The 24600-nt window shown below is 37.4% G+C and overlaps 1 protein-coding gene and 1 pseudogene across 2 annotated transcripts; both read right to left on the bottom strand.

Moving 5' to 3' along the window:
- Positions 1–4668: 4668 nt before the first annotated feature.
- LOC143556109 (dolichyl-diphosphooligosaccharide--protein glycosyltransferase subunit STT3B-like) lies at positions 4669–7911 on the bottom strand (annotated as a pseudogene). Its single transcript, XR_013139319.1, has 4 exons — positions 7352–7911; positions 6060–6590; positions 4910–5370; positions 4669–4812 (listed from the first exon to the last, which is right to left on the bottom strand). The product of XR_013139319.1 is annotated as a dolichyl-diphosphooligosaccharide--protein glycosyltransferase subunit STT3B-like (transcript).
- Positions 7912–11431: 3520 nt separating this feature from the next.
- LOC143556108 (auxin response factor 5-like) lies at positions 11432–23640 on the bottom strand. Its single transcript, XM_077045526.1, has 13 exons — positions 23628–23640; positions 22926–23033; positions 22360–22472; positions 21492–21590; positions 21345–21401; positions 20677–20829; positions 20483–20567; positions 19964–20054; positions 14688–14852; positions 14258–14380; positions 12592–13798; positions 11978–12168; positions 11432–11763 (listed from the first exon to the last, which is right to left on the bottom strand). The coding sequence occupies exons 2-13, from the start codon at positions 23026–23028 to the stop codon at positions 11595–11597; spliced, it is 2556 nt and encodes an 851-aa protein (XP_076901641.1). The 5' UTR covers positions 23029–23033; positions 23628–23640; the 3' UTR covers positions 11432–11594.
- Between the last annotated feature and the right edge of the window lie 960 nt (positions 23641–24600).

Below are 24600 nucleotides of genomic sequence, written 5' to 3'. Positions count from 1 at the left end.
TATGAATCGAAACCGGGTTTTACGTAATAACCCGGTACACCGTTTTTTTTTTAAATTTAAACATTTTTGACCGTTAGGAACCGGTTCCAACGGCTATATAGCCGTTTTTTGCCGTTGGAACCGGTTTTTTAACTATAAAAACCTTACACACATACTATTAATAGCATGTATTGTGTAGGACTTGTCAAAACACTTTCAAATCTATAAACAACACTTTAAATCACAACTTAGCTTAAAACGGTTTAATGGCAAGTAACGACAACGTTGTAATGGTGATCGAAACAACACGATGCCCCGATGTTTGGGTTCATTACGATTTTTGTGTCATGACCGACTCACAAGAGATGGCCCGGTGCAAGTACTATTCCAAGTTTCTGAAAGCGGGGTCGAACTCCACCTTACGTAAGCATACCAATAAGTATTGTCGTGAGAAAAAAAGTTTAGATTCCAAGAAAGCGGAAGCGGGAGAGTCCTCCGGCTCTACAACTCAAGCACCTACGCCGCCGGTAACAACGTTTAATCGTTGTAGAACGCCGGATTAAAACGACGGACGTTTTTTTTATTATTTTAACTTGTTATGTTTAGTATCGTCATGTTTTAATAATGTTTGTAATGTGTGTTGTTTATATAATAAAATGTTTGTCGTTATTCTAGTTAATTGAAAAAGTAACAAAAAATAAACCATGACTAATAAGACTTTACTAGTAATAAACAAAACAAAGTAGTTAAACAAAGAAAAACTAAATATTACTTGAAATTTGATCGTGTTACAAATGATTTTACTAAAACAAATAAAAATTACAAGTTTTCTTAGTCTTCATCCTTGTCTTCTTCACACCCGAATTCCCGAAAGAAAGCCCTTACTTCACCTCCTCATCATGAATAGGTCGCTCTATTAGTATTTCGTCTTCAATGTTTGCCTTTTAATGTACATGATCCACCGCATCCAAATGATCCTTTAGGCAAATGCAAACCTCTAGAGACTCGGGAGTTAGTTTTGTTCTTCGCATTGTTAGTATCCTCCCACTAAGAGAGAAAACCGATTCGGAAGCAACCGTTGAGGCTTGTAGGCCAAGCAAGTCACGAGCCATGGCGGATAGAATAGGAAATTCGTTTTGTTTTCCTTTCCACCAAGCCAACAAATCAATATTGCGAATTTCATCGACCGATGCACCCTCAACATAGTTTGCTCCACTATATCTACCAAGTTCACTAGTTGGTGTGTTTTCTCTTTGCCTCTTAGAGGCCGATTCACGAACCACATTCATTAAGTTTATAAGTTTGTCCTTGTACGGCCTAGTAGTCGTTGTTTGCCTCACAAAAGACGACCTCGTGTTTGGACCATAAATTTGAAAATAATGGTCATAAAGATCTTGAAGGTGTTTGTTAAACTTTTCTTTCGCTTCCGTCGACAACTTCGGGTCGATCTCGTGCATACCCATGTTGTCGAATATTTCCTCGATCAATGTCTCAACCCCATTAACATTCTAATATGGGTTTAAAGCGGCGGCACAAGTAAAGACCGGCGGTATGTCTTCAAAATATTTTAAGAACTTTTCCTTCATTACCGCAACAATATCCTTGAAGAGTTTGTTCTTCTCTTCAGACTCTCTAAAAGTCGAAGACATGTTGTACAATTCTTGCAAAACCCAACAACTAGTAGGATAATAAACTCCCCGATAACTTAGTTGTTGCGGTTTTGAACACATCAAGATACTCCAACAAATAACCGACATGGACCCAAACACTTTTGGGAAGCATATTGGCATCGCGCACATCAACATGTTATGAAAACATTGTAAAGTTTGGCGTTGGCAAAAGCACACTTGAGCATATGACAAGTTGAGTTCCAACGGGTTAGAACGTCCCAATTCGGCCCCAAATACTTTCTTTCAACCGATTTGCAATAGTTCTTATATTCAAGATGTCTTCTTTTGCCACTTTTGAAAACATCTTGTAACATAAGTCTAAAGAAAGTTAAATCTTGACGAATGTTTTCATTGCAAGACCTTGTTGAACATCCAAGTTGATGATATGTGCAACACATTGAACATGAAAAAAATTCTCGTAACTAGGTGGTGAATATTTTATGATAAATTTTTCGGCCGCCTTTGTATTGTTTGATGCGTTGTCAAACAAAATCGAAAATATTTTATTTTTCAAGTTGTAAGTCGTTATAACTTCATCAACCAATTCAAACAATTTTTCGGCGGTATGTGGGTACGGGAAGTTTTCAAAAGCGATGGTGCGTTTCATCAATTGCCATGTCACCGGATCAACCCAATGAGCGGTGACACATATGTATGATTCGGGTAACCTGTGTGGTGCCGACCAAACATCGGTAGTTAAACTCACCATCGATTATAAAGTATGAAAAAACTCGATTAACTCTTTTTTCGCACACTCCCACAACTTGATACAATGACGTCTTAGGGTAGTACGACTTACATGTGTGTATCACGGTTGTAGAGTTTCTCGAATCAACGACGTCAACTCCGGGTCGTCAAAGTGGTTAAACGGCAAACCTCGTTGAATAACGAACTTTGTCATTCTATCTTGAACTTGGTTCGTGTTGTAACGAAATAATGTACCATCTTTACCCAAGTCCACTTGGTCGGTTGCGCGAACGCCTTTCAAGGCCTTGCAAAATGGCTTCTCGATATGCTTTCTCAAAGTCGAGTTTGAATCGTGCTTTAAGAAAGTTCCACAAAGTTTGCATCGAGCCTTTTGATCACCATCGGCAGTGAGAACCAAATCCCAATTCTTCCATACTTCTTTGTTGCGGTTATGGTCGAGGACCCCAACAACTTGTGGGTCATCAATAGCACAAACCAGGTCAATAAAAACGTTCTTGTTAGCCTTGTTGTTAGTATTTTTGGTGGGTGCCATAGTATTTTTAAGTCGGATGGTCGGGTTTGTAAAACGAGAAGTATTTTAGATTGTTTATGAGTTTGGTGGTGAAACAAGGGGTGAAAAACAATTTATATAAAGGTTTTGGACAAGAAAAACCGGTTTCAACGGCTATATTACCGTTGGAACAGGTTACAACGGCTATATTACTCTCAAAAACCGGTTACAACGGCTATATTACTGTTGGAACCGGTTCTAACGGCTAGTTTTTGACCTGCAGCTAAATACCCGGGGGAACCGGAACCGGGTGCGAACCGATTGTGGATATAATATGTGGAACCGGGTACATATTTCGGGTATATAAATACCCAAACCGGGTATGAACTGAAACCGGTTCGGGTCCGGAACCGGTTTTTTTGACGGTCGAGCAGAGGAAAGAAGGGGTTGTTAAAACCGTTTTGGCTGTAATATGAGCAGCACGTAAGTAGAGAGACAAGATTGAATGCTATCATGAGTAAATGATGTTTTAAAAGAAGCACATCGTGATGTTTTAAGGTGGTATCTAGAAAAGAATCAATTTGAGCTAGATTTCACCTTACCTTTAGACCAAAGCCACCAACTATTCATAAAAACAGATGGGTAAAACGTGTAAACGAGTCGGCCCAACCCAGACCTACCATCCAGCTTTACCATATCAGAAAGAGTAAAAAGAAAGTACAGGATCTACTAAACTTTCACGATCACAATAAAATATGTGACAACATTCTCTTAGTCAAAAAGCAGTCCTTAAATTACCATCTGTTGCTGGGTGGTTTAACTTTGTAAATCCTAACTATCCAGTTCGAGGTTGTGAATGCTTCTTCCAAGTATTCAAGTTTCACGTCCTTATTCCCTATTTCGACTCCCCTTGCTCTCTCGTACCTGTCAATGTCATTTTACAAATTATAAGAAAATCATATTCGCTTCAACCTAACAAATGTTCCACCATAGAGGTGACAACTTTGACCCGTTTATATACGAATGCGCTGTGTTGAATAATATTCAACGAGCCAAAACTTTTTCCATATCAGATTATCATGAAGATAATATAATATAAGGCAGCAGTTTGTGATGACCAGGTATTAATGATGTAATAAAGTTAGGATACTAACCCTGGAGGTTTTCCATACTCTGTTGTCAGCTCCCCAAATCGATAATAGCATAGCTTGTACCTACAATCAGTTTAAATTAAATGAATGAAAACGATTCTTGTTCAGTTAACACACACAATTAAAATACACGCAGAAGACAATTTTTTTGCAAGAACAGAAAATATAAAACTAATCATTTCATTTTTTCAATTTTATTAAAACTTAAAATACAAGAAAATGGTTAAAAATGCAAAATGTTTATTCGTCACTTTCAATATTCTAGAAAGATACATATACAAAATTAGTTTATTTATAGAACCTACACATGTGTAGGTTATGCGCGTGAACGCAACATGTGTAGTATTACCTACACATGTGTAGGAATATTATCTAAACGTGTAGATAAACGTTTAAAAGTTATTTAAAAAAATACATATGACAAATTCGTTTAATGGTTTGTTTGTATATTATGTAAGAATTTTTATTTTTATTAAAATATGAGCCACTGATAGAAATTAAACTATAAAGTAATATGGCAAACGTTAATCACAAGAGATAAGTTCGTACATCTTATAACGTTAAAACATCTTTCATTAAGCTAGAACAGGCCTTTTAGTAATTTAACAAAAAACTGAATTATATTTATATTTTGATAGCAATTCTAACTCAACCAAATTAAACAAACAACAACATGACAAAGCAAACTTACATTAGACAGTTTAACATTTTGGGAGCCGCTCCTTTATCGACACGATATTCACCATTAACAAGATAATCAGGTTCCTTGATCACAGGAAAAACTCCACCTCCAATTCTCACCATCCACAAAAACCTAAATACATACATTATTATAATTTGTAATAACACTACCATAATTAAATATAGATAAGATATTTTCACAATAATCACGTTTAAAAAAAACTACATACTTGTTAATATCATCAGAAGAGTAACCAGTAACACCACCAAAAACAACCAACACATAATCCACATCAAGAGATCTCATTATCTCATACGCTTCATCTTCATAAGACGACATTGCCCTTCCAACTGTAGCAATATGGGTATTATTCCACGTGTTATTGTCCACAATAACTGTCCTGTTCCCCATGGCTGTAATTTGATAACCGTAATCCCATCAAGATATTATTTTAGCATCTGAGGGGGTATTCTGTCTAAGCCAAAAGTATGCTTCACGGTAGTCATCAAATATAACTCTCTGACCATGGGCCCCACGTGCAGCTAACACGATTGATGGTGATGAGTATGCCTCTGATGTCACCCATGTGCAATGGATTGTGTATCTGCTTAGTAAGTAGAATGCACCGAAAAGTAATACAGTAGCACCATTTTTAAGGTATGGTATAGATTGATCTGCTGCCACTTGTTGCTGCAATAAATATATTACCAAAAAAACAAAAACTCAAAACTTGTTGCAATATATGCACAAAACTAAAACAGTACTTCAGGTTGATTACTATATAAACCTTGGCATGTAAACAAACCAAAAGATTCTATGAACTGTTTGGCGGGAAATTTGTTTATTTGATAAACCGAACTTTCTGTTCATTTAGTTAAACGAACGGCCATGACATATGTAACGTTTGTTGATTCATGTTCGCAAACATTCGTTTAGGTTCGTTTATTTAAATTCGTTTATATACATTCATTTATGTTCATTTATGTTTGTTAATATTTTACTTAAATTTTTAGATACATTACAATACACTTTATTCACTTTTTAGGCACTGAGTATTGTTGTCTGCGGCTACTTTTAATTGGTTTTAGCTCAGTTATGTTCGTTCATCTATGTTAAGTTATTTTCGTTTGTGAGCCGTTCGTTTAAAGAAGGAACACAGACACATTCATTTTCTCAACAAACGAACACAGATAAAAAAGCCATGTTCGTTTAATCGTTCGTGTTTGATCGTTTGGTTGAAGTTAAACAAACACAAACATGCTCAGTTTGTGTCGCTTCGTTCGTTTACAGGTCTATAGCCCTATATAAACTGAGGCATGTCATATCCCCAATTTAGCAACTTCAAAACTTTTAAAGACACCACCAAAAAGGATTCTCACCTTAGATGATCCCCTTGTGCCACTTGTTCCCTTAGCCGACACAGTTTGACCGGTCTTCCCCCTGATACACTGAGTCAAGTTCTTTATTGTAGCCGATACTGCAATCGCACTAATAAGACAGACCGCAGGCGTTGCAACAAGAATCAACCGAACCATCACACCCGCAAAATACATACTCGTGAGTCCATACATCACAATAAAAATAGTGGCATCTGACAATCGTTTGAAGCAGAAATATAAACCAGCTGGAAACAGGAAAAGCAGGATATGGAAGTCAAACATGAAAGATGACCACGCGGTTGGTTGATGCTCAGAAACCGAAGCTATAATTGGTATATGATCTTTAGCGTATGTGGGGTCCAGTAAAGAGTAAAACCGGCCCGTCCATGGTGAAATGTAACCAGAAGCTGTCCCTAAACCCAGTGCAATTGCACCCATGGTTATCGCTGATGTCACGCCGATCCTTAAAAGTGCTTGAAACAGTTTTGTATCGTTTAACATGTGCTTGATCCAAATCAAGAAGTAAAACACCTGCCAACATAACAAAAAATGTTAAATTAACATTTAACTAGACCTGTAAACAAACCAAACGTTCAACTAGATAATCGCTTATTTAATTAACATGCAAACATGAACACATATCTCGTTCTTTCATTTATTTTCAAAAACGTTCATTCATTTAAATTTGTTTATGTGAAATAACTAAACAAAACGAACATTCAATGAACCATTTGACGTAAAGTTCGTTTACTTACATAAACAAACGAACGTGAACACACGTCTCATGTGTTTATGTACGTGAACGTTCGTTTACGTTCACTCATTTAAATTCGTTTATGTGAAATAGCTAGGCCTATAAACGAATCCTCGTTCATTCAATTATGTTTGCGAACATTTGTTTACGTGCATTCATTTAAATTTGTTTATGTGAAACGACTCGGCTTATTAAACGGCCAAGCATGACCAAACTTTTATGTTTGTTACTTTTGTTTATGTAATAAAGGAATGAGCATGAACAAACTTTTATGTTTGTTTATTTTTTTGTTTATGTAAAAAACGAACGAGCATGAACAAACTTTTTTTGTTCATTTAATTAGATGAACGAACAGAAACACATGTCACATTTATTCATTAATTTAATAAAAGAACGAACAATCAAATATGAACAAACTTTTGTTCTAGTTCGCTCATTTATAATAAATGAAATTCCCGCAGAACGGGTCACTGAACATTTAGTTAGTTTGCAGGCCTAACTTTAATAAAGTAACACTCTAGATGCCCCAAATCCATACCTGAATCAAGAAAAACACTCCCATTGCAGCCATATGTTCCCCTGATTGCACATGTTGAAACCCAACAAACCGAATCTGCATGGCAAGCAACATTCCCACTATATACATACAATTATAAGCCACATACAACCTCATCGAATACCTCCCAGTAACCAACAGCACCAACACATACAACGGAATCAAGTTAATAATAAACACATAACCACCCCAAGCTGACACCATATAAAAGTACCCAAACGCCGAAGCAAGAGCCCATGCAAGCGAACCAGTATTCACCGCCTTAACAAACAGATAAAAAGTAAGCAACAACGCGAAAACCGCAACACCTTCATTATCATAAGATCCAGCCACGGACCTAGAAATATATCCCGGGCATAACGCAATCAACGCTGCTGCTACAAGACCTGCACCGGAATCCCACAGCTCTTTCCCGAAAAAATATGCGACGACCGTTGTGTTCGAAGCGAAAAACGGAGCAGTTAACACACAAACTTCACGAATATGAACTGCAAACCGGAGAAATTTGAGAGTCCAGTATATTAAAGCAGCTGTTACCATGAGACCTGTAGTATGGGAAAGATTTCATAAAATTAACTAATTGACGAATACAAACCGTAATATATAAATGTTATTAACAAAACTAACTAACAAAGTTTATCTCCTTTTATAATTTTTGTGCAATCAGTTTAATACAACTCGTTCCAATCTGAAGTTCTGAACACAATCTGACCCGAACCCATTCCAACCCAGACCCTTTTTGACCTGAACCAAAAAAAGCCCATTTTTTAATTGACCCATTCCGACCCTGACCCGATCAACCCGTTTGCCAGCCCTATGAAACAAACTAAATGGTAAATGAAGAAAACCTGGATAGAGGGTTCCACCGATGATCTACATAAACTCACCTACCAACTAACGAAAGAAATAGTTGACTTTTCAGTCAATGCTTTTTGTATTGAAGAGGAGGTATATGTAATGTGGCCCTTTTGTAAACTGTAGCTAGCATGTCACACTTCAAAGTTTCTTATTTACCCTTCTTGGAATCAATTACAAAAAATATCTTCTATTGGTTTTGATATGTTGGTTTGATCTATGTTATTAAAAATATTTGATTTTTGTTGAAGTGAATCTTAACCCATACAATATGTATCATGATCGACTTCTAGGTATGGAAACCGAAAGGTGATATAATGCTCAAGGAAAAGGAAAGATATTTTAGAGATAGTAAAATACACGGTATAAAATATAAAAGTATTGTTATATTGATGTATCACATGGTTATAATTACGATTGCATATATATTGTGGACTTTATCTTGGTATATTCAGGTGTGATCTTATGGGTCCCCTTTCTTTATGGTTGTTATTTATAATGGCCATTTTTGTCTCTGTATGTGTCGATGTGGTTCTTTATCCATCGGTATGTTGACCGGGGTGCAAGTCCCTCTAGTCAATTCCTGTGGGACATGGTTCCAGATAAAATGACTTTTATGATTTTGTCTTTTTGCAAGGGCTTTGTTTAAGAGTTACAAAACTGTTATTTTAATTTGCCCATTTTCGAGATCTTTTTACAGTTGTACTGTCAGGCGTGTCAGCCTCGTCATCACTCTCAAAATAAGGTTGGCGTCATAGGCTAACATATGATTCGTTTACTTCTTTAAAACTCTTTTCACTCTTTCATTTTTTGCCTTTTTATCTTTCTTCCTTCAGAATACCTTTTCCCTTGTTATACTTCTTTCTTTGATAATGGGTTCTTCTAAAGTTCTAACCACAATATGTTTGAGAAGTTCTCAACCATGTTTATACATCATATTTGTGCTGTAATGAATCAGTTTAATATCCCATGGGATTTGAAAACCGCTTATGTTAAAACCTAGAAAATTGATATATCCTTTTCCCAAAGGCACTTATGCTTTTTATGTCAATCTTTTCAGGATTTCGAATTGTAAGATTCCATTCAATATGTTATTGTTAAAACCCTTTAGGTTATGTGTTGTATTTGAGACACCACCAAGATTCATCCTATCATATTGTGCCACATGGTGCTGACTAGACCTAACCCTGCATTTGTTGTTCGTGCCATCGTTGGCTTGAACCCGTTGTGGTCCGCTAGCAATTCACGTCCATATCCTTCACTTTTTGCCTATCGCGACCGCTGGTCAGCTCGTCTATGCCGTTGAAGCCACCGTTTTTTAATACCTTTTGCGGTGTTCGCGAGTGATGTGGCTCAATTTATCCTTCGAAGCCATCGTTTGCTGGGCCACAATGTTGGGATTTGGAGGCTTGGGCTCGGGTTGGGTCGGGGTTACTTGAAGACTAATTATTCGGGTTTAATGAAGATAGAAGACATGAGTGGTTTTGGGCCGGCCTTATATCTCTTTATTAGGGCACGTTTATGTTTTTTTGTTCTTTAAGCTTGAAACTCAATCTCTATATATTGTAATCGCAGTAAAAATAGTAAAATACCTTGGTTGCAGCCCGTGGATGTAGGTTAGTATAGACTGAACCACGTAAATCTCGCATGTTCATCTTCGTTTATTTCTTCCCTTCCAATATTATTCGTGTTTGTGTGTGTGTGTGCGATAACCTAACACACAACACATAGCCTTATATTCTTGAATCTACACATTTTTTCAGTGTGATCCTTTAGCTATTGATCGAGTTACCCACTGTGAAATTCTCTGTCGATATTCGAATAGAATTCTCTGTCTGACCCAATTTAACAAAGAAAAAGCAAAACCTGTACATGATGGTTTTAACTTGCCAAAACAACATGTAGTAAAAGGTCCACACATCTTAAATGAATCCAATGAACAATACATAAATTCAATCCAATGATCTTAAATGGTGGTTTTAACTTGCCAAAACGACCTATAGTAAAAGGTCCATGCCTTAAATGAATCTAATAAACATTAAAACTTAATTCAATATATCTAAATAGCATATGTCAACATGCCAAAGTTATATAAAACATTTCAAATAATCAATCACTAGCAATGAATCATTTTAATACACATTAATACATTACAACTCATGTTGCTCCATAATACTTCATATGTATAGGCTTGTCCAAATGTGTTATAAGAGCATTCTCAACTCATTCTCTAAAGTTGTCAAACCCATATAATTTAGGGTAAATTTTAAGAAAACCATCAAAATCACCTCTCCAATCCATTCTCTATTATATGGATGAGTTATATGGCAACTAAAGTAAATCCCTAAATATAGGGACTCATATTTGATCCATACCATATAATATATCACATATCTCCCAATCACCATTTATTATATAATAAGACAAAAGAGAAAAAAATAATAAAGAATTAATTTATGGATATGAATAAGGAATAGAATGTGGAAGAATTTTTAAAAATGATAGATAAATTTATGGAATGATATTTTTTAGCTAAATTATAGGGAAAATATACGGAACAGGATGTGAATGCTCTAATTGTGTTACACCTAGAGATGTTCAACGAAACCGGTTCCTGGAACCGAACCGGACCCGAACCGGTTCCTACCCGTTTTTTGTAGGAACCGGACCCTATCTGATTCAACCCGATGATCCGTGACCGGTTCTTGCATTTCTGAGTGGGGCGGGTAGGAACCGGAACCGGTTCCTAACCGGTTCTAGCCGTTGGATCGAATATAGCCGTTGGAAATCGTTTTTTTGGCCGTTTTTTGACCGTTGGGGTCAAAAATAGCCGTTGGATCGAACAGGAACCGGGTTAGGAACCGGTTAGATAGGTTAGGGGTCCGAGGGTGGGAGAACCGGTTCGGTTCCCTAACCGGTTCGAGCCTGGAACCGGTTTAAAAGGGGGTTTTGAATATAGGAACCGGTTAGGAACCGGTTCCGGTTCCTAGTCCCAAACCGTTTTGAACATGCCTAGTTACACCTCATTACATATTTGGTACATAGACTAGCCACGTATACACCCCTTGAGATTTTTGCTTTGTTTAGTGCTCCATGTATTGTATCTGTTTTAAGAGTCATCAGTCAGTATTTGATTTCCATGTTCTATATTCTGTTATTTCATTTTTGATATTATATAAGTGATAAGAGACTATGATTAAATGATTAATACAACATTTCAAATGTCTTCATTACATCTTAATAAAGCTACAATAATGGGTTGTCTCCTCACTAATATAACATATTACCATACCAAGAATCAATCATCTTGCTACTTATCATCAGGTCACTGGATCCAACCGCTCCATGACGGTTAAGAGACCTGTCCAACTCACGTGGGGCCAACCCAAGCGCGGGGTCCGTTGTCAGATACCGGGCCACCATTCATCCCAGCCTGTAATGCCGCATTGCTGTTCAGAAGCTGCATTCCCTCTTCACCCATCTGTTGAACCTCAGAAGGCGATAGAATCCTGATGCATCGGACACATCCTACAAACTCCCTGCATTTAACAGCACAAACTTAGAATTCTATTGGCTTATCTCTAACAGGTCAAATTTTGTTTTCTATATAAAACCACACGAATATTAATTCACACGTGTATTTATTCGTCTAGTTTCAGTTTTAGTTCTCATTTTATTTTTAAAGATTAAAATATTAGTTCAGAAATTTATCAACTTTTCATGTATTTTTTACCATAGAGAGATAGAACTTACTCCCATGGATCATCTCCAACAAGAAGAACATCCTTCTCGAAATCTACATACACCAACTTCCAACCCGATCCTCTTGAATCATTAAGCAACCCCTCAAGCCCGAACATCTTTTCAATTTCACTACGAAGTTCATCATAGTTCTTGAAACCTGACACGTCAATAGACCTCCCAACTGACCCCGCCTTTTGAATCTGCAAGTATCCCCAAGAAACACATTTTAAATGCCGACCCATTTAGCAAAACTCATTTTAATACAAATTCATAAAAAAAGGTTTTGAGCTTTGACCGTTCGTACACGCAAGTAACCCAAAGAAACACGTTTTAATTCCAAACCAATATACCAAAAACCCATATTTAATACAAAGTCATAAGAAAGTCATGATCTTTGAACATGGCATGTGTTCATACACGCAAGTAACCAAAAGAAACACGTTTTAAACCCAAACCCATATAACAAAATTCATCTTTAAGGTATATACATAAAAAAGTTTTGAGTTTTGACTATGGTATACGTTCGTACACACAATTAACCCAAAGAAACACGTTTTAAACCCAAACCCGTATAGCAAAAACAAATCTTTAATGAAAATTCATAAGAAAGTTTTAGCGTTAACCTTGGTATATGTTCGTGCGCGGGGTGGAGGAGCAACTTGTTGCCACGAGTTGTTATTCAGAAGTCCACTATCATCAAACTCACCATTGCTAGAGGACGCCCCACCTGAGTTATCGGGTAATTCTTGCATAGAATAAGCTTGAGAATCAACAAGGCTAGCCGAAGTTATCTGTGACTGAACATCTTGACTCGAGCTGAAATTATTATTAACTAAATAACTAGACGGGTTTTGAAACTCTATGTCTTTTAAGTTATAGAACTCGTCCAAAACCGTACTTGAGACCGAAGGGTCAACCATGGTGCTGCCACCGTTACTACCTTCAAAATTTAGACAGTTGTATACATTCCCACTTTCTTGATTGTTGTGGGTCCCATCGGTTAAGTCTTTGAACCCGTATTGGTTTGATTGGAACACACATTTGGAGTTATTGTTGTTCGCTTGTGGGTCCCATGTTTCCGGCCCGAGAGATGGATACGGGTTTAGTACGTTTGTATCTGGAAATGGGAACAGCCCGTTAAGAGTCGAAGAGTCAATCTGAGGCGAGTCAAATTGTTGACCATGGAGCATAGTTGAATCAAACGGAGACAACTGATTAAGAAATGGAAGCTCGTGTACAAGATTCTGAGGGGAGTTGACCGGTTTCAAGTCAGGTTTGACCGTTTCTGACTGTTGTGGTGATTGACTTCCAGAAAGATTTGGATTGGGTTGCGGTGTCGGGTTTGTGTTAATGGTGGTGGTGGCGGAGTTGGGTTGACTGAGTTGATAATGAGAACGGGTTTCCGCTTGTAATAACGGGATTTTGTTGGCAGGAAAAGTTTCTTGAACGGGTGTAACGGATGTTGAACTGTTGTTAGTATTTTGAGGTTTCATTAACATCTTGATTAGTTGTTCTGACCATATGCTTGGCATTGAAGGGTTTATAGGGTTTCCGGTTATGGTTTCTGGGGCCCGGATGAACGAGCGGTTTACCATATTGTCCCATTCGGGCTGTGCTCCGAGAAAAGCGGAATTGAACGGCCGTTTAAGGCTTGAAGTGATAGAAGGGAATATGAAGAGGCTTTCAGGGGCCTCGATGTCCCAAGGGCTCACTCGACTTTGCTTATCACCACAACCGGGCTCGTCCCACTCGACTTGGAGGTTATGCCATTTAGAACCGGGCCATCTTAATGGGTCCACGTCGCTTATGCTGACTATTGTGCCCATGTATCTGCATTAACAACAAGATGATCGATTAACACCAATTGTGGGTGTAAATGAAGCAAGCCACTCGTGAGCTACTAGAGATCGACCCGCTAAATGCTTGAATCATGCTGAGCTTAAACAAGCTCAAGCCAAAAAATAAGTTTGTTTAATAAATGAGCATGCGCTTCAGTTATTGAGCATAAGTTGACTCGAGAGTCTAAATGATAAAAAAAATTTGATATATATATATATATATATATATAATACTTATAATATACAAAATATAAACAAAAATCACTAAATAATATATATTATGTTATATCTAAAATGCTATATGTATAGAATAATTTAAAAATGTATATAAGTTACTTAATATAAGTGTAAATGAGCCAAGCTCAAGCTTGAAAAAACTATTCACGAGTCGAGTTCGAGCTTGTATTTTAGTGTATCAAATTCATAAAAATAAAAATTTGGATAGACATACCTGCGTTTTCCTGATTCTTCAGTTTCAAACATCATTCCAAATCTCATGCCTACTGAAAGTTGTGTCCCGTAAACCACTTTTCGATACCTTGATAATGGAATGACGAATTCCGAAGGGCATGCCCTAAATGAATTTAAAAATAGCTAAAATAACGAAGTAGTTTTTATGTATACATCTTTGTATTAGAGGTGCTTTTGACCCATTATTTATAAGTGGGTCAAATTGGTAATGTTTTATCTAAAATGGGTCAGATTAATAAGAACATGAGCTAGAACGAAACAGGTCAAAAGTCACTTTAATTTTTTTTTAAAAAGCACATTATTACCGTACTCGTTTAGTTTTAGTAATCATACTAAACCAACCCGTTGTGACGCGCCCGTGACCCAGCCCCGTTGACCCACTGATTTTGTCAACTCTATATAAGACAAACCTTGGGTTGTAGAATATTGTAAAGGGAGTTTGGTTAGCAGCAGCATGAGCTGCAGCAGCAAGGACTCCTATGTGCATGCTGTCAGCAGATAAAACCGATGATGGCAATGACATATTTTGACGGTTTGCTCGCCGTACTCCTAATAGTAATTGCGACTTCTCATCCCTACAAATTCAGCAAAAAGAAGGTATAAAGACAAAAATACCCCTCTATATCATCATGTGGACAGGCCAATGGCCATGTCCTTTTAGTTGAACTTGGTAGAGAATGATTTGTATTATTGTGTATATTAATGTTGTACAATAGTTGATATATATAGAGAATACAAAACCCTATTTAGGGCCGGCTATTGTTAATTAGGGCTGGGCCACTATACTAAACATATTGACTAATATTCCCCCTCAAGCTAAGGCCGAGGAACGACCCTTAGCTTGGACTTCAAGAAGAGAAATCGTTCAGATGAGAGCGGTTTTGTGAAGACATCGGCAATCTGATCGTTTGTTGAAATAAACTGAACTGATAGGGCCCCCTGAGCAACCTTTTCTCTTACAAAGTGAAAGTCAACCTCTATGTGCTTTGTCCGTGCATTAAAGACCGGATTAGATGACAAGTAAGTAGCCCCTAGGTTGTCACACCATAAGTTTGGAGCTGAGCGAATCGGAACATGGAGTTCACGGAGAAGTGTTTTAAGCCAGGTCACTTCCGCTACCATATCAGCGAGTGCCTTATATTCTGATTCTTTAGATGAACGAGATACTGTCTTTTGTTTTCGTGCAGACCATGAGACGAGGTTCGATCCAAGATAGATAGCATACCCTCCCGTGGATCGACGGTCAACAGGGCATCCAGCCCAGTCTGCATCAGAGAAGGCACTCAAGGCATTGAAAGCCGTGTCCGTATATGCATGAAGCACACAAGAGGAGGATTTTGAGAGTAACAACCCATGATCGGCGGTTCCTTGGAGGTAGCGTAGAATACGCTTAACAGCAGACCAGTGAGTAGTTGGCGACTGCATGAATTGGCAAACCTTATTGACAGAAAAGGTGATATCTGGTCCGGAGAGAGTGACGTACTGAAGGGCACCCACCATTTGGCGATATTTTACTGGATCGTCAAATGGTTCACTGTCACCAAGAGATAATGGGGCACTTGTAGTGCATGGTAATGGAACCGGTTTTGCCCGCGAGAGGTTGGCACGAGCAAGCAAGTCGTTGATGTACTTCTTTTGTGAGAGAACGATGTCTGAGCCGAGCCGTACCGAGAGACCTCAATACCAAGGAAGTAAGACAAAGATCCCATGTCCTGGATGGCAAAGGTGTGACTGAGGCTGTTAACAACCTGATCAATAGCCTTATTGTTGTTACCTGTCAAGACGATGTCGTCAACATAAATAAGCTGTCCCATTAGCCGAATAGATGAATAAAGAGAGGTCAATTTTAGACCCCCGAAAACCGAGAGACACAAGGGCTGCTGATAGGCGCTGAAACCAGGCTCTCGGTGCCTGCTTCAATCCGTATAGGGATTTGTGGAGCAAGCAGACATGATTCGGTCTACTAGGATCTACAAATCCTTGTGACTGTTGTAGATAAATTGTTTCTTTTAAGTCGCCATGCAAGAAGGCATTTTGAACATCCAGCTGGCGTAAAGACCATTGTTTTGAAACAGCAATGGAGAGAACTACTCGAATAGTGGTGGCTTTAACCACTGGACTAAAGGTCTTTGTGTAATCAATACCTTGTTGTTGGCAAAACCCTTTAGCAACAAGACGCGCTTTATAACGCTGAATGGCCCCATGTTGATCTCGTTTAATTTTATAGACCCATTTGCAATCGACCACATTTGTGTTTGGTACCCGTGGAACTAATGTCCAAGTTCCGTTTCGTAAGAGTGCCGAGTATTCATCGGCCATAGCCTTACGCCAGTGAGGGTCTGCGTTGGCAGTGGTAAAGGAGGTCGGTTCAGACTCAGCAAAAGGTGTGGAGGTGTGAAAGGATGCGGGTTTGAAGGATTTGGTTTGTTTAGGATTTTGGCGAAGGTTAGGTGGGCGTTGACGAGGATGTGGTGTTTGGGAGGGATTTGCGGTTTGAGTGGGAGGTGTGGTGGGACTGGGAGCAACATTTTTGGTGAACTGGTCAAAAGCGGAGGAGGGTGGGGCGTCGGTGGTTCGGCGAGAATAGGTGTGAGTTGGAATTTCGGTGTAGGTTGGTGATGAGGTAGGTGAGGAAGCAGGGTGCTGAGTAGGAGGAGTTTGTGGAATAAGTGGTTCGGGTATAGAAGATGAGGGTGTGGAAGGTATAGGATCGGATGTGGGATTGGGCACTGGTGAGTTAGATGTATCAGCAGTGGGTGGTGTAGGATAAGATGAGACATAAGGGTTAGATGTATGAGCAGTAGGTGGTGTAGGAGAAGAGGGTGTAGGTTCGGTGATAGAGAATGGAAAAAGGAACTCGTTAAATCGAACGTGACGGACAATGTAGATACGTTCGGAAACCGGATCAAAACACCGATATCCATGATGAGAGGTGCAATACCCGAGGAAGATACACGAAGTGGATCGAAGATCCATTTTGTGTGGATTATAAGGGCGAAGATAAGGGTAGCATTGGCATCCAAAAATTCTGAGGAAGGAGAAATCGGGTTTATGATGAAAGAGATGCTCGAACGGGGAGGTAGTAGAGTTGGTACGAGATGGCATATGGTTGATTAAGTAGACCGCGGTTTCAAAAGCGTAATGCCAAAAGCGTTGTGGAACATGGGCTTGGGCCATTAATGTTAGGCCGATTTCCACAACATGACGATGACGACGTTCAACCACACCGTTTTGTTCACTGGTGTGAGGACAAGAAAGACGATGTATAATAATGCCAAGAGAGGCAAAGAAGGGTGAGAGACTTCGGAATTCTCCTCCCCAATCGGTTTGGACTGATTTGATTTTAGTCGAAAATTGTCGTTCGGCCATGGTAACAAAATGTTTAAATACGTCAAAGACATCTGATTTACGTTTTAAAGGAAACAACCACATGAATTTTGAAAAATGATCAACACACAAAAGAAAGTAAGTATGTCCATCAAAGGAGGTGACCTGTGCGGGCCCCCACACATCACAAAAGAGTAAATCCAAAACATGACTGCTTTCATAATCAGAAGATGGTAAATGAAGTTTCGTTGATTTGCCAATAGAACAGGAATTACAACGAAAATCAAAGTCTTTGCTAGAAATAGGTAAACAATATTTAGAAAGCATAGTCTGAAAAAGCTGGGAGTGTGGATGTCCTAGTCGTTGATGCCATGTGGTTGTTGAAGCTCGAGTGGTTGAAAAAGCAACTTTTGGAATTGGTTGATTGACTGGAAGGTTGATTTTGTAAAGGCCACCATCACTTGGACCCGTGAGGAGGGTAATGCGTGTAGATTTGTCCTTCACAACAAAAAAGGTAGAGTGAAATTCAAAGAAAACGTGATTATCATGACAGAATTTTTGAACAGACAGAAGGTGTTTCTTGATTTCTGGAACATGAAGAACATTTTTAAGGTAAAAGGTTTTGTTAGGTGAGTGGATTTTTGAGGAACCAATGTGTAGTATAGGAAGAGCTTTACCGTTACCAACGTGCAGATTGTCCTCACCGTAGTAAGGCTCGGCGGAGTCAAAGCCCGACATGTCTGGAGCAACGTGACTGTTTGAGCCGGTGTCTGGCAGCCAAGAAGTGGATGCTTGAGAGCGATGATTAGCACAGTTGGCAGACGGCTGTCGTGTCTGAATGGTAGACGGGTCCCGATTTGGACATTGAGAAGGCAGGTGACCGATTCCGCACCTGTTACAAGAACCATATACGATGTTCTGATTAGAGGCCCAACTGAACTGACCCGGGTTTCGACCGCCTCCCTGGTTGCGGTTGTAGTTGTTGTTGCGACCTCCACGGCCACGATAACCACCTCTACCTCGAGTGTTATTATTCGGACCAGCCCTGTTTGGGTAAAAGGCTTAAGAAAGCGAGGGTGGAGGTGCGCCAGAGGTAGGTTGTAACTGGAAACCAAGACGAGCAACAAGTTGTTGGAGAGCCTGAACCGTATCATTAGGGACCAAGGGAGAACCGGCTGCTGTAGAAGTCGTGTATGCCTGGGCCGACGGCATCTCCGGGACTGGTTTCTTGATCATAAAATCATAATCAGCAAGAAGAGCAGGGAGTTCAGAAAAGACAGCTTGGAAATCTCTGGTGAGAAGACCTTGTTTAACAGGATTGTATTCTTCACGAAGACCACCACAACCAACATCACAATCTCTTTTTCCGTCATTGGTGCACCGATGTTAGCGAGGGCATTTGCATATTCTTGGGCCCTCGCAAGATAGGCAGGAGCAGTTTCGTCTCCTTTCATTTGTATTTTCAACAATTGTGTTTTGAGGGTAAATTCCCTTGAAGCAGTGTGAGGGGCATAAGCACGTTGAAGAGAAAGCCATAAATCACGTGATGTAGTACCTTGAACGTGTTGGAATGATGCCTCAGAGATGGTGGACATAATCAGCATACGAACGTGTGCATCATTGGCTTGCCAAACGGTGTAGTTCGGATTGGGTGTAATGACAGCAGGAGGAGCAGCAGCATCTTTACCAGAAGAAGACTGTTGAGTTGTAACTGTTGATGGAGGACAAGGGATGCTACCATCAGCATATCCGATGAGACCGTTTGTAATAAGAAAGGGTTCAACCATAGCCTTCCAGTAGCCATAATTTGTAGGGGATAAGGTAAACCCAAACTTGCGGGAATTATGGGCTGTTTTGTCGGTTGTGGAGAAAGGAGCCAGATCTGCCATAGTTGTGATAAAGGCAGAAACAAAATCTGTTTAGGGTTTGCTGTCGGCAGAAAAAAAAAACAGATCTGTGGATCTGCGAGGAAGGATATCGGCAGGGGAAAAAAAAGGAGTGGCTCTGATACCAAGTTGAACTTGGTAGAGAATGATTTGTATTATTGTGTATATTAATGTTGTACAACAGCAGATATATATAGAGAATACAAAACCCTATTTAGGGCCGGCTAATGTTAATTAGGGCCGGGCCACTATACTAAACATATTGACTAATACTTTTAATTGTTTGCTTGAAGTCATTACACTACTACATGGTTGTGATTCAGTCGTTTAGTGACAATTACAGTATAGCCCTTTTGTTTCAACATAAGATTACTCATTTGCCCTTTGTCTGTTATCGAACAGTATACTGGGATTGTGATTAACATTTTAAAAATGTAAGTTAAATTATGTAAGTTAAATTACAATAATCATACCTTATAAATAGAACAGCATCACCAGCTTTAAGCCTTTTTGCACCAACAAACATGCTCCAACCAGTGGTAAGTAGGTGTCGTTTTGGCTGCCCTGCATTAGAATATAAAAAACTTAACTAAAACTCCAAACTGAGATGGAAATAATAATATCCAGAATAAAGATTTTTCATTTCATAACTTTCCTTTGAAAGGTGGAAAGATTTGGTGATAAAGAAAAAGGCTTTATAAAAGAAATTAGAGTTAAGTTCGTTTTTCGTCTTGTTTGGCCATTATAACTAGTTTAATACAAAGTCCAAGCTTTTGTTGTATCAGCGTCCATGGTTTTAAATTTTACAAACCATTTCGTCCCTAACATCAACTCTGTTAGATTTTTTTTGTTAACTTGTTGTAAACTGACCAAATTACCCTTACTTATTATAAATGACCATTATACCCTTGTTGTAAATTTGACCAAATTGCAACCTTGATTTCATTTCTTTCCAACAAAAGAATATCCAAAAGAGAGGTTTAAATGCTCACCACGGTATATATGACGGAATGTCCATGTGTTGTCATGTAAATCACGAACGATAAGCTCTTGAGTCGGAGGTTGCATTGAAAAATCCTAAACACAAAAGAAAATTGACCAATAAATCATATAATGCATAACCTCAAATTAGGATTTAAACTATTTTATAATTAAGAAAATGGAAATGTAAGAAATGAAGTATTACCAATTGTGGAAAGAGTTTTTCTGCGGCTCTACGAGGGACCGAAAAGCCACCATGTGTGCTCGTATCACTCGGGGTCAAAGTCTTGCAAAAGAATTCATTTGGATGTCTACTCGGTTTCATCCCAAAGTCAGGTATTGGAAGAACATCCTTTTCCTAATTTCCAAGTTATAACAAGCAACATTTAGTCCATCTTTTCAAGTTTAATGATTAAATTTGGAAGAACATGTAGTTGACTTTTTAATCAAGTGTATTTGACTTTTTGTTGAAGAAACAAACCAACATTGTAAAAAACAATCACTACATTATGCAAGAAAAATGCCACGTCAAATGGTGTTCAACAGTCACTTGTTTCTTGCATAGTGTATTAAGTTTCTAATTTAAAGCTTCATGAAAATTTGATTTCAATTTGACATTCAAAGTCAAAGTTTGACTTTCTATCAATACTAATTGACTTTTGTTGAAACAAGAAAACCAACAATGTAAAACAAACACTACATTGCAACATAAGTGCCAAGTATGATGATGCCTTAACAATCACGCATTTTTGCATAGTGCTTTCCGTTTCTATTATAAAACTTCTTGAAATTTTGAGGTTAAGTTGACACTCAAATGTCAAAGTCTGACTTTTTTTCTGCTGGATGAATCATGAATGTATTTACATAACTTACCGAGTTCACTGGTCGAAGGCTCATTTGAGCATAGATCTCATCGGTATCTTTATCTGCCTATATAAACAACACAAACAAACTGATTCTAAGAAAATCATAATAAAAACCTAAAAACTTATTTAGTTTGACACAAACTAAGGGACATACATGTAATGTAGCATTTAAAACTTGGCACAAAAGTTGAGAAGGAAGATTTGGATAATTAGGAACTTGTGACGTCGCGGTTCTATTTGTCGAAACAGCAACCTGGTAAATAACAACTTTGTTAGTAAAAGAAATAACTAAAACTTTGTTAATGAAGAAAAAATGTTATGAACTTGTGATGGAACATAATCTAGTCAAAAATTTTGATTCCATCACACTCAACTTCTAAGGGACCCACCTTCCATGCAATTATTAGTTTGGAATTTGGATATGTGGAAAGAGAAAGAAAATAACAAGTGTGGTTGTTTTATGTTTACTTCACTCCTACCCTTTTTACCTAAATTATAGAGATAATTTCACATATACTAAAAAAAGCATAATATCAAATATGCCCATTTTCTTTCTTTTTTGTTGACACAAAATACCATTTTACCATTTTCTTATTCTTGACATAAATGCATTTCTTTTAGGTGAAGATATAGGTTATGAGAGTTTTTATGAAAAGGGTAAAATGGGTAAGCATGAATCCTTATTAGTTTTGAATGGACTATTTGATATATTTTTTTGGTAAATAACTAAATATGATATTACAAAGAGCTCTTAGGGGTATATATGACAATTCACATGTCATATATTACTATACCAATACCCCTAGCCTAACTTAGAAGGGATGTGAGACATGATGTGAAACTAATATGGGGGTTCACATGTCATTTGCATTTTTATATCCAAGATCTTAATTCTAGCAAAACGATTAGAGCAAAGACAACATTGCATACAAAACAAGATTTCAATCCAAGAAAATAGTAAAAATGGAGACTTTTTTATTGAAAATATCAAGAATTTAACAAATACTTAATAAAACACAAACCTGTTCACTATGTCCTTGTGGGAAGTAATAAACTAGGCTTCCCACCTGTGGTAGAGTTACTAATGGCCCAGCACATGCATGCCATAGTTCAGAATTTATTGGCTTCTTTATCACTGCAATTTTTAACAAAAATAGCAAAAAAATTCACATCATTCTACAAGTAATCCAAAATCACACAAACAAACAAGCTAAACAGATTAGAAAAAAGGTTCATTATTTTAACAAAAAACACATTAAAATTAATCCATAAACAAACAACCTAAAAATATTTAAAAAGTTCTTATGTTAAAATAAAAAACACAAGATTTCAAATTAATCCACAAACAAACAAGCTAAAAAAACTTTAAAAAAATCATTTTTTCAACAAAAAGTACAAGAATTCCCATTAATCCACAAACATTCCAAAAATCCACAAACAAACAAGCTAAAAAAGATTTAACAAACTAGAAAAATTAGTGCAAATTCTCAACTAAAGGGTAGTTTCCAAATCTTGCAAAATGCAAGGAAAAAGAGAAGCTTTTTATGAAAAACCCATATTTTTGGTTGAAAGTGAAGAAAAAACTTACCAGAATGGTCCTGCATTTCCTTTAACAATTTCATTTCCTCAAGTAAACTATGTGCCCCACTGTTCACACCTGTTGAATTCAACTTCTCTTCAATGGTGGTCATACTTTCTACATCAACAACTTTAACAGCAACAAATGAAGGTCCTCATCATCATCGTCATCAAAACTACCAAATCACATCAAACCCATCTCATAAAACATCATAAAGATCCAATCTTGAAATCTTTATTCAAAGTTTTTCATCTCAAGAAACACAAAACCCCCACCACCATGAACATAAAGCTCAAATGTTTACTAAAAAAACAACAACAGAAAACAAGGAAATGAAGCCTAAATCCCTGATTTAAGGGGCAAACACAGAGGAGAATCTAAAATACAATCCAAAAAGACACAGAAGATGGTGCCTCAAAAACACACAACCAAGAAACATAAACCTGCAACATCAAAGTGGGGCTAACTTGTAATCAAGCAAAAAGAAAAAGAAAGAAGCAAAAAGGGTGTGTTTTTTTTGCATCAAAGCACGCCTATCAAAGCATGAGGAGTGCTGAATATTATTATTATCATATATTATTATAAGGACCTCCCATCAAAAAGTAATCACCTTTTCTGAGAAAGTAGCCATAATACTGATCTTCACTCCACAAAAAAACAAAAGTAGAAGACCTAGAAAGCAGAAACAAGAGTGCATGCTAAAATTTTAACCTGCTGTCACACACTTTGGCTGATTGATTGATTACATTTGCAGCTGCAGCTTTGAAATTTAATTTCAAGATTCTTTTACTAGATTTTTAAATTCTGCAAAGAGTCAGAAAGAAAGAAAAGAAAGGAGTATGGATACACGAAAACGAACTCACACTTTCAAGATCAAGACAAGAGAGAGAATACTAAAGAATTGGTTTTATACATTGGTTTTGTACAAAAGACAATTTTTTTATATATACTTTGGATTCATTGGCGTGTCAATTTGGTTTGGTTGTGTATTTTTGTTAAATTATAATATTCATATTAATATTAATACATGGTTATGTATTTTAGATTAATTTTTTAATCTAATGTTTATGACTTGATGTACACAATATATAGCCAAATAAATAATTACTAGTGCTTGATATATGTATAAATATTTATTAATTACACGGGTTGGACAATAAAAATGGTATAGTTGATAAATATTTTTAAATAAGTTATATGATTAAACTTACGTATTACATATAATAATAAAAAATGAAAAGTTCATAAATCACTAAAATTACAAATAAGTTGCAAGTTTTATATATACAAATAAATTTCTATAGCTTTACTGAAACATTAACAAACCATACGTTGTGTAGCAACAAAGCATATACAAATCATATATAATTTTTTTTATTTGAACTAATTGCTAGTTTCCCTAACCATTGATGAAGCCATCTGATGCCCAATTATTGCTTCTACTATTACCTACAATTCACACACAAAAAAAAAACAAACTAACCATGATTTAATACCTAACACTTGTCTCATTCATTCAGTTTGATTTTTACATTCATAATCAGTCAGATAGATCAAAAGAGAGAGAGAGAAAAAAATGAAAGAAAGATTGGCTAAATTCATTTCAGCTCGATTTTAAAATAATAAGGCTTTTGTATTCATATTTGACGCCCATATTGCTAATCAAAATACTGGACAAGGAGTG

This window comes from Bidens hawaiensis, unplaced genomic scaffold (assembly GCF_021521415.1).
Source record: "Bidens hawaiensis isolate Kalapana, Puna unplaced genomic scaffold, B.hawaiensis_p1.1 tig00018436_1, whole genome shotgun sequence".
Classification (NCBI taxonomy): domain Eukaryota; kingdom Viridiplantae; phylum Streptophyta; class Magnoliopsida; order Asterales; family Asteraceae; genus Bidens; species Bidens hawaiensis.
The sequence above is the reverse complement of the archived record's forward strand: the minus strand, read 5'-3'. Positions and strand labels throughout refer to the sequence as shown.

Excerpts from the sequence above, each read along its gene's own strand:
- LOC143556108 (XM_077045526.1), bottom strand. The coding sequence starts at position 23,028 with ATGACCACCATTGAAGAGAAGTTGAATTCAACAGGTGTGAACAGTGGG. Across the intron at positions 14,853-19,963 it reads GATGCTGTTCTATTTATAAG|GGATGAGAAGTCGCAATTAC; the intron begins GTATGATTATTG and ends CTGAATTTGTAG. Across the intron at positions 14,381-14,687 it reads ACAATATTCTACAACCCAAG|GGCATGCCCTTCGGAATTCG; the intron begins GTTTGTCTTATA and ends AAATTCATTTAG.